This window comes from Populus trichocarpa, chromosome 15 (genome assembly GCF_000002775.5).
Source record: "Populus trichocarpa isolate Nisqually-1 chromosome 15, P.trichocarpa_v4.1, whole genome shotgun sequence".
NCBI classification, from domain to species: domain Eukaryota; kingdom Viridiplantae; phylum Streptophyta; class Magnoliopsida; order Malpighiales; family Salicaceae; genus Populus; species Populus trichocarpa.
The window spans coordinates 5,012,445-5,022,535 of record NC_037299.2 but is presented as its reverse complement, the minus strand read 5'-3'; the positions used below and the strand labels follow the sequence as shown (position 1 = coordinate 5,022,535).

Below are 10,091 nucleotides of genomic sequence, written 5' to 3'. Positions count from 1 at the left end.
GATAACCGGATGAGAGGAATTAAGAGAGGTGTTGATATATATATCTTGAGCAAGATTGTCTAAGTAAAATTTGGATTATTATTTGATTATATGGATGAAAAATCAAGTAAAAATCATGAATTGGTCTTAGAGTGAAGATCTTATTCTGTTAAAGTTAATTATTAGTATGAAGAGTGCTAAATTCAAGCCAAAGACTATGACATATGTCAGCCATGAGCCTTAGGGTTTTTTAACATTATATGACTAATTCGAATGATTTTGAAAAGGAATTTAGAGTTATGTTGTTAACTAAGAATCTAAACTCAGAGTTGATACAATGTTATGTTGCTTTCATTGGTTGGCAAAGGTAATGTGTATGATAAAGTTATTATGTGTAGTTAAAGGGTTTATATGTATTATGTGTATTTATAAAGAAAAACAAAAGTGTTGCATATTGAATGATTGATGTTCTAATGTGAAATTTAACTATTATACTTACCGCACGTGTGCAGAGTTATGGTAATCAACCTCCTGGACTGGGATCGTTGGAAATGATATGGGTGGAAAGAACAAGGAATTTTTATCTTCTGTTAGTAAAAAAAGAAATAGAAATCGTCATCTAGTATTCTGATTATTAGAAACCCTAACTGGTTTTAGAGTCTGGGTGATTACGTAAAGGAAAGATATTATCACCCCGTGTACACCTTACTTAAAATAAGTTGCATTGTTTATTTGTCTATTATAAATTAAAGAAATATTGTGTTTTCTAACTGTTGGTCTGTCTAATTTTTTTTAAAAAAATACTTCTCTGTAAAGAGGTCTTTATTTTATCAGGTTAAAAGCCTAACCGTTCCAATGTCAATATAAAAAATAAAATAAATTATCTTCTTATTTAATATCAGGAATACGTTTTACATACAAGTTTATAATCTCGTATATTAAAAGAAACAAAAAATAAATTAATTTTTTTATTTAATATCAGGAATACATCTTATGTAGAAGTTCATAATCTTTCATATAAAAATAAATAAAATAATTTGTTTTGGTATTTTTGAAATATAGGCCAAAATCTTTTGGAATTTTACAAACTTGTTGTAAAATCCATATAATATTAAAAAAAACATGTCAAAATACCTTTAGGATTTTTAGCACACAAAAAAGATGAAGAACACCAAGAATATCAAGAACACCGAACATGAACCTAGCAACATGGGTTCCAAAACAGACTAGATTTGGTCAAAATGAAGGCATATATATGTTGCAAATCATGCAAGGATCAATAACATAGCATCCATTCACTTTGATTATCTTTTAAACATCACAATTTTATCAAAACAGGTTTCAGTCCAAAACTCTATGATTAAAAACCACTAAAATCATATTATTGATGCAAATAAATACTAGATTATTGGTTAATCATGCATAATGAAAGGTTTTATGCAAAGAAATGGACCAAAATTGATCCAAATCAAGGGGTTAAGACAATGTTCTTCCTAAGAACACGAAGAACATTGCTCATAAACCTAGAAAAAACCCGATCATGCCCAACCACTACCAAGCCTTGGAAATTGGCATTTTTGGGTTCTAAAACATGTCATTTTATCTCAACAAGTCACAATACCATACACAAACATGTTTAAATATAAAAAAACTAACAAAAAAGTCAAAACATCAAAATCAAGCATGAGGTACCAATCTAATAACTACCAACCTAAAATAGCTTACATATTCATGCACTATGGATTCAAAATTGGTTTTTTGAACCCATTTTATCCATGAATAGGATTGGTAAACCTAGGATAAATACTCTTGCTTTAACATGTATAGCTTAAGCTAAACAAAAACTAAAACAACATTATATATATATAACAAACAAACTTAAACAATAACTTTAATAAATCAAAAACATAAAAAGACTTCTAAAGAACATCATTAAAAATAATACAACAACAAAGAGGTGAATGCAACATTATTTTTTAAGCATTCAAAACCTCTTTGACATGCTTGTAAATATAAAAATAAAACAAAAAAAAAACAGGTCATAAAGGACCTTCTTTTAGATCAACATGGTATATTTAGAACAACTACTCTCTCTTGGCTTTCCTTTGAAAAACTTTTCCTCTCACAAATTTACAAAGCTTAAGAAAACTTTTGTTTGGCCTTTTAGACCTCTACAATTATGTTTCTTATTGATATTTCTCTTTTTCTCGTTTCTTTTTTTTTTCTCCTTTTTTTCCAACTTTTTATTATTATTATTTATCTTGAAGGGGGTATTTATAGGATTTTGTTAGGGTTTTAGAAGGTCTTAAATCCATTTCTAACCTATTGATCTTGAGAAAAGTGTTTTAAACCCTTAATAAGAACTCATTGAGGAGCCTTTATGTGTGAACATATGAAAAGAAAATCAGTTTTTGCACAAAGGTTTCATTATCAGGGCTAACTGAGTTGCCCGCTTTTGAGGTTTCGTTGGAGCGATTATGATGTCATTATCACCTGATACCATCAGAAGTTGGTAGAGGAGATGCACACCTTTCATTTGGATCCGACCTTACACAATTTGAAGGTTTGTAGCTCCATATTCATTTGTTTGATGATGCTAACTTGATCAGCCAAAACTATCGAAACAGAAATGTCCAGGTGACAAACAATGTGTCACTCACCTTCTCTTCATTAAATTTGAATAACATGTCATTTAGGGTTTTTTTTTTTTGAAAATTTTCAATTGAGTCCATGCTCTTCTAATTTCTTTTAATTGCACCTATAATCACCTCCCAACTTTTAATTTCATGCAAATTGACCCTTGCTGAACTCAATTGTCAGCCCCAAAGTTGACCATTATTTTCATTTTAGTCTTTGATTCTGAATGTATGCATTTCAATCCTCAATTGACCAATAAACTTTTAATTTCTTCAACTTAACCACTAATTTGATCAATTTCAGCCCCTGCATTCACCGTTTTTTTCAGTTTGGTCCCTGGTTTTAGATTTCTGCAATCAAGTCCCTCAATTTCTTTAATCAGTCAAACTTCAATAGTTATACAATTAAGCCCCTGATTTGACCAAATAAACTCTTAAAACTTGTAATTCAACCCCTAGACTTTAATTTCTTCTAATTGAAGCCTAAAATGACTTCAAAAAACATTTTTTCTTATAATTAATCCCTCAATAAATTACAATTAAACCTTGAAAAATGCCAATTAAGTCCTTAAACATTCAATTTTGAATTTTTCTCAAATTGAATTTTCTTTGCCAATAAGGTCTTCATCAGTCGAAAATACACTGTTAAAGTTTCCAAACTTGTATATTTTGTGTTTCCTTAACTAGTCTTCGATAATTTCCTAACATTGTTGTATATTTTGTATTTTTCTTCCAACATTGTTTTTCAAATTTTTTTGTATTTTCTCTTTTTTTTTTTTAATTTATGTGGAGCCCCAAAATGGGTAACAATAATCCTTATTACTTAGTATGTTTTATTTTTAACAAGTTCACCATGTGCTCCTCAAAACTAGATGGCTTGTTATTGTGTTAGCTGTAGGATTTCCTTAATGGATTCTATCAAGCTGTGGAATTTCATGTTTTGTGATATTCATGTAGCTCATGAGAGTTTGTAATAAACAAAATAGCTGAATTATTATGGATTCTTATTTTGTTTATAATGATGTTGTCTTTACTAGTGATGAATACTTATTTTTATTATTACATAAAAATTTGATGGTTTACTCTTTAAGTTTATTTTTCTTATGGTAGCATTGTATTGAAAGATGTATTTGTGTTGGTTAGTTTAGAAATGTTATGAAAAAAATATGGATAAAGTTTTGGGTGGGCATGAGTCACCCAAGGTTGTGTCTTTAAAAACAAGTCACACTACTTATTTAATATATTACTAGTTATCTTGTATGACCACATATTGAGTATGTGGGGGTTATTACACATAAATTGAATTTTTTTTTTTGTTTCTTCTCTCAATAAATTTTCATATCTAGAAATATATAAATATCTTTGAACTACATTCCTTCAAACTTATTTTTCTAACTCTAATTGTAATTTTTATTGAGCAATCATAATAAATTATTTTTCTAGAATTCTAGCCCAACATTTTCCCCTTACTTTCATGAGCCTGTTTAAGTATTGTTTAATAGTTTCTTCGGGTTATTCCTTCAATTTTTCTAAATCAGCCGATGCAAGTTCTAATTTTTTTTCTAGAGAAGTGAGCTTGGAATATAGTCTAGATATCATTCTAACTCTAAACTAAATTTGGTTGTAATTCTATATACCAAGTAAAAGCATCTTCGGTTAATGAATTTGGAAATAATCTTAATTTCAAAAGTTAGAAATGGATGCTTCCTCACATTGACAAATAAATTGACAAATAAATTGACAAATAAATAGTGTTTATATATATATATATATATATATATATTGGAGACATAGTCCCTTGGCCATTAAACAAAGCAAAGTCTAGAAATTTAAAATTATTAGGATAAGAGTACATCTTATCAATGTAATCTAGATATGGTCTTTTATATGTTGGTCTATGTATTTGTTGAGCTTTGGGTCCATAAACTTGTTCCATTATTTTTAGAATAATTTTCGAATCAACTTTACTTAGAAGTACATTCATTTCTAGGTTAGAATTATTCTTTAATTTATGTCTTTTGGTGATGAACTCTCATAATTAATAAATTTATTTTTTGAACAACTCCTAGCTTCCTCTATCATTAAAGGCTTCCCTTAATTAATTCTTGGTTCAAATAAAGGATTATTCTTAGCATTGAACAACTTTGGCCAACAAGATTCTTTTCCATTTATTTATGATCATTCCTCATATAATTTGATTTTTTTTTCACTTTCTTATCTAAATGGTCATTAACCTCGACTGCCACTTGTTTGGAAATCTTATTCATTATCTCCAACATAGTATATTAAAATCAAAAATCACTTCATCGTTTTCTTTTCTTATTTTGACATCTAATTTTGCATTGATGTCTTTACTAGCCTTAATCATTCTCTTATAAGATTCCTTATTCAAGTTTTGTAGTTTCCTACTTCATGCTACAAACTTCTTTCATCATTTTGTCTTTCTAGATATTAAACTCTAACATTAAGAAATATTTTAAAAGGCATAGGGAAAATATCGTTCTCCACGCCACTATTCACTAACAAACAAATTGTTTTTGTATCGCCATGGTGATTTGTTTTTTTTTATCTTTTTTTTATAACACCTTTATGGGCCTAAATTAATGGCCAATTGAAGCACATTTATTAAGGAAAGAAAAGATTCAAAGATAGGGGACTAAGATGAAAAACATGACAAAAAAAGATTTTTCTAAACTTGGGGTTAAACATACACTTTGGTTCTCCAATTTTTAAATTATATACTTTGAGTCCTTAAACATTTATGACATTCAATTTTGGTCCCAAACTTTATTTTTTTTTATTTTTTTGGTTTCTAATTTGAGAGTGGAGAGAGAAAGTTGTTGAATTTTGATGGTAAAGAGAGTACCATGAAATTGAGTGGTTTTGGTGTCAATGAGTTCATTTTGATAAGAAATATTTATACAAGGTGTTTGTTTTTCATTAAACTTGCATGAAAAAATTAGATCTGAACCTAAAAATAATTTTGATTTCAAGCTGATTGTTGGTTTTAGAGTCAATTTCTAGGTTATTAAAGGTTATAGATATGTCACTTGGGCCTTTTTCTAAAGGCCTAGGAGCTCTAGGCCTTCATAGCTGAGAGACTATACTTTTTTTATTTTCTGTTTAATCCATAGTTTTTAAACCCGGACCGGCCCGGCGGGTCGACCCGGTGGCTGGACGGGTCCGGGTTTACTAAAAAACCATCTGGGGCAACAACCCAGCAAAACCCGGTCGACCCGGCGGGTCGACCCATAACCCGGGCGACCCGGGCAAACCCGAACGAGACCCGGTGTTTTGGAGTTGGGTCCGCGATCTGAGTTTGGAGATCTTGAGGGTAGGCGTTGGTGATCTATGAAAAACTTCGAATCCTTGTTGCGTTCTCGCTTTATTACTTTGGACTTTCTATTACTGTTGAAGAAAGTGGCAACTCCACTCACTGCTCATCTGCTACTGTTCCCATTTGTTCCTTCTAACTGATGACTGTAACTTAAATGGGACCAAACTCACAGTTTCGAGAGAGAGAGGCAACAGGTAGCACCAACACCATCAAGTCTTTAACATCTCTCTCTCTCTTTCTAGCTAATGTTTTAAAGCATGTAGAAACCAGATCGTGTTCATGGAGGCGTCAAGTAGCAAGGATTGTGCTTCTGGGCTTTCAACAGATCGTGTTCATCCCTGCACAAAACAAATGGTTCAAAAAAGAGAAACAGCTGGTTGCTTGTGATGAAGCCAGAGAGGGAAGATTAACTTTGTGAGGAGATGGCGATGAGATTAAGTGTCCTTTCTCTGCACAAAACAAGCCAGAGAGGGAAGATAAACTTTGTGAGGAGATGGCGATGAAATTAAGTGTCCTTTCTCTGCACAAAACAACCTAGAATGTCATATTTATCCCTCTCCCACGCCCTGCCGGTCCCACTTCACCCCTTCAGCCTCCCTTTTCCATTCCTTATTTTTAACTACACAAACCCGCCCGGGGTTGACCCGGGCAAACCTGGAAAAACCGGAACCCGGTCTCTTAACCGGATCACATCCCGGGTTGGATTTAAAAACTATGATTTTATCCATTAAAATTGCCTTTTTTTTTCAATTTCATCACCTAATGTTTTTTTATTATTAATTGGATAATGTAATTTATTTTGGTTTGATTTTTTTTTTCCAAACGCTTTGATATTTTACTAGTTCATAATTTTATAGGTGTCTATTTTATATACAAAAATTTGTTCAACATAATCGAGTCCATGACCCGAGTAATATATTTAACTGATTAACTTTGGTTGGGTAGGGATTGAGTTTGATAATTTTTTAACATAAATAGTTATTAAATTATTTAATAAAATGTATGAATGAATTTTCTGAATATCAATTTAATATTTTTTATTTATAAAAATATATTGTAAAAATCTATTTTTAAAAAAATATATATATATTTGACGTAAGAGATATACAATGCGTGCCTGTCTCATATGGGAGACCACTTCTGCACATGCCTCTTGGCCCCCCCATATTCACCGTTACTAGCTAAACCCCACTCCACCCCCACCCACCTAATCTAGGTCCCATATCAGCCAGCCACGTCTATCACCATCTCTCTCTCTCTCTCTCTCTCTCTCTCTCTCTATATATATATATATATATATATATATTCACATTTCACCGTCCCAATTAATATTCTACCCCTTCTGTTCAAGGATCGTTTGAGTGATAGAGATTAGAGAGAGAGCGAGGACAAACCGACTATCCTTTTCTCGTCAGAAGTATCATCCAATGAGGTGAACCCACGTGGAAACAAGCATTAAGGATCCTCAGCTTATCTCCCTCACAACCGCCACGTGGAGTCATGATCACGCATGGGACTGGTCACTACCCTCGTGGACCCCACCACCACGGTCTACACTCCCGGGCTTGGTCCGTACACAATTGATCTAGTAATTAGTCCATCATTTATCACAACCATTATCTGTGACAGCAGTGACGTGGCACGTCCTCAAGTGAGTGTTTTTTAGGTTGACTTTTGTATTAAAGCACTAACTAATAATAATTAGTTACCGTAAGGAGAAGGGGCGGGCAATAGTTGTCGATCAAACCAACAAAACAAAACACTCTACTCTCACTATATTATAGTCCCAGAAACATCAGAAATCTAAGGGGAAAAAAAACACTAACATGAAAGTTAGTTGTTGTACATAAACACCCAAGATCAAACCCAGACACCTCCCAAAATCAACAAATATACTCCATAAAATAAAATAAAATAAAAGAAGAAGAAGAAGAAGATTCATATAAGAAAAAAAAATTACATAAAGGAAAGCAGTCATATCATATTTTCCATTTTGTTGAATCTTTGAGATTTTTTTTTATTATTAATTCTTCTGTAATTTGAAGTTAACAAAGAAAGGGGTTTACGGGAGGTAAGCAGTCATATCATTCCATTGGCTCTGACTCCAGTAAGCTTGATCAACGGTATTAGGAAGATAAAAAAACCCACCAGCTTGATCTCCACTCCCTAACTGCCAATCCAACGCTCCAAATCCCCCACCGGTATTCTCTGTTGATCTACTACTACTCGGCAAAGCTGATAACTCAGCGTGAATCGTCTGATCAATCAACCCTCCTCCTGTCATCTCCTGATGCTGATTTTGCCACTGCTGCTGGTTCTGATTGTTCTGCACATGATGCTCAAGCCCTTGTTGCTGCTGTTGGTTCGTTGTGTTGCTAAATCCAAACGACAAGTCGTTCGTCGATGTGATCAAGCTTGTGAAACTCCCAATCTCCGAGAAAATCCCACAGTCCGATCCTTGCTCGAGCAAAGCAGGTTCGAAACTGGGATTCATATCCCCACGTGGAAAGATTTTGGACTCAACAATACCATTTAATAAATTATTGGAAACAGAGTTTACAGAAAGCGCAGACACTGCTTCCACTGCTGTATTTGCATTCGTGTTATTTGTAGCCGTAAGACTCGAACTCTCACTACTAGAATGAGAGTTGGAGGACATATGATCTCGTCGCTGATGTTGTTCCTGTAGCTCCTGCGGTCTAGTACTGGAGGTTGTAATTGCATCAGAAGTTGTACTTGGTGTGTTTTGTTTAAGCTTAGACCGCTTGGTCTTGCGGCATCCACCGCCAACAGGAACGTTGCGGAGGACACCGCCTTTAGTCCAGTAACGCCGGCAACTCTTACAGAAGTGACGAGGCTGAGAGAGGTTGTAGTTGTTGTAGTAACAGAATTTCGTGTTCAGCGAGTCACATCGTGGGCACTTTAATGCTTGGTGGTTCTGGTGGTGGTGTGGCCGTAGTCGCCTGTCACCCCCACCTCCACCGCTAAATAACCTGCCTCCGCCACCAATTGAGTGGGTGTCTTGCATTTCTCAAGCTCCTTAGCTACCGCTAGCTCCAGTTGAGAAACAAACGTTAGAATTTTCAGTTTTTTCTTTTTGGATTTTGTCAAGATTGTTCTATGGAAATTCAAAGAAAGGTTGAAAAAAATGGAGTATTCTGCCTCATGGCATCGACTTTTCAACTGTGGCTTTCAGAAAACCGGTCAAATTAGAACCGATTGTGAGAGAAAGAGAGCTCAAAGCGAGACCTGAACTCTTCTGACAAATATCCCCTTCCAAATCTTCTTCTATCTATATCTTTTATTTATTTATTTATTTTAATTTCTATTGCCCAAATTAACCCTGTACCACATCTAAATTTGCATAAGTTGTTCCCACATGTGTGAAATCTCGAAACCACCCAACATGGACCGGGGGTGTTTGGTGTTAAATGGGGTTTTATTGGGATTTTCAACCGTACGGAAGGTTAGAGAATCTGGGCCGTTTAAAGGGGGACACGTGAACGTATGATAAAGAGGAGGTGTTGCTGTCCAGAACATCACGTTGTCTACTTGTCGGCCACCCCCCGTTTATCTGCTCTTCTAAATCGGTGTCGGTACAACTGGTTGAGGAGCTGCCACGTTGCTTGTTAGTATTGGTGAGTTGTCGAAACAAAATACGATGATTCTTTTGCTTAACTGAAGAGGGATTTAACGGATACTGTCCTATGTGTCTGACCTCAAATTGTGCCTTGGGATCTTTTTTTTTTTTCTTTTTTTATGACTCTAAGATGTGATTTTGTATTAGAGTGTTTAACCAGGCTAACAAGAACAAGACTTGTTTACTTGGGAGGGGGGTTCTGTACAATGTACATGCAAGAAAAGACATCGGAGGATCAAAATGATACCACAATATCTCATAATTAGCCATGAATATCATGGGCAAAATGTATCATCGTTGCCATTCTTCTCTGTTATTTTAAACATTTTCTTGTAACTTTTGGAAGCTAGTTATAAGATTGTGTTTCTTTCTTATAAAAAAAAACTAAAAAACAGGAGAATAAAGAAATATTTATAAAAGTTCTCTAAAACTTAAGTACGAGAGACTTGAAAGAATCCTCTAAAACCTAAAAATTAAAGAAAAAATTGCAAGAATCATT

The 10,091-nt window shown here is 33.8% G+C and overlaps 1 protein-coding gene across 1 annotated transcript; it reads right to left on the bottom strand.

Moving 5' to 3' along the window:
• Nucleotides 1-7,703: 7,703 nt before the first annotated feature.
• LOC7475628 (dof zinc finger protein DOF5.4) lies at nt 7,704-9,243 on the bottom strand. Its single transcript, XM_002322008.4, has one exon. It carries the CDS (start codon nt 8,978-8,980, stop codon nt 8,015-8,017), a length of 966 nt encoding a protein of 321 aa, XP_002322044.3. The 5' UTR covers nt 8,981-9,243; the 3' UTR covers nt 7,704-8,014.
• Nucleotides 9,244-10,091: the final 848 nt, after the last annotated feature.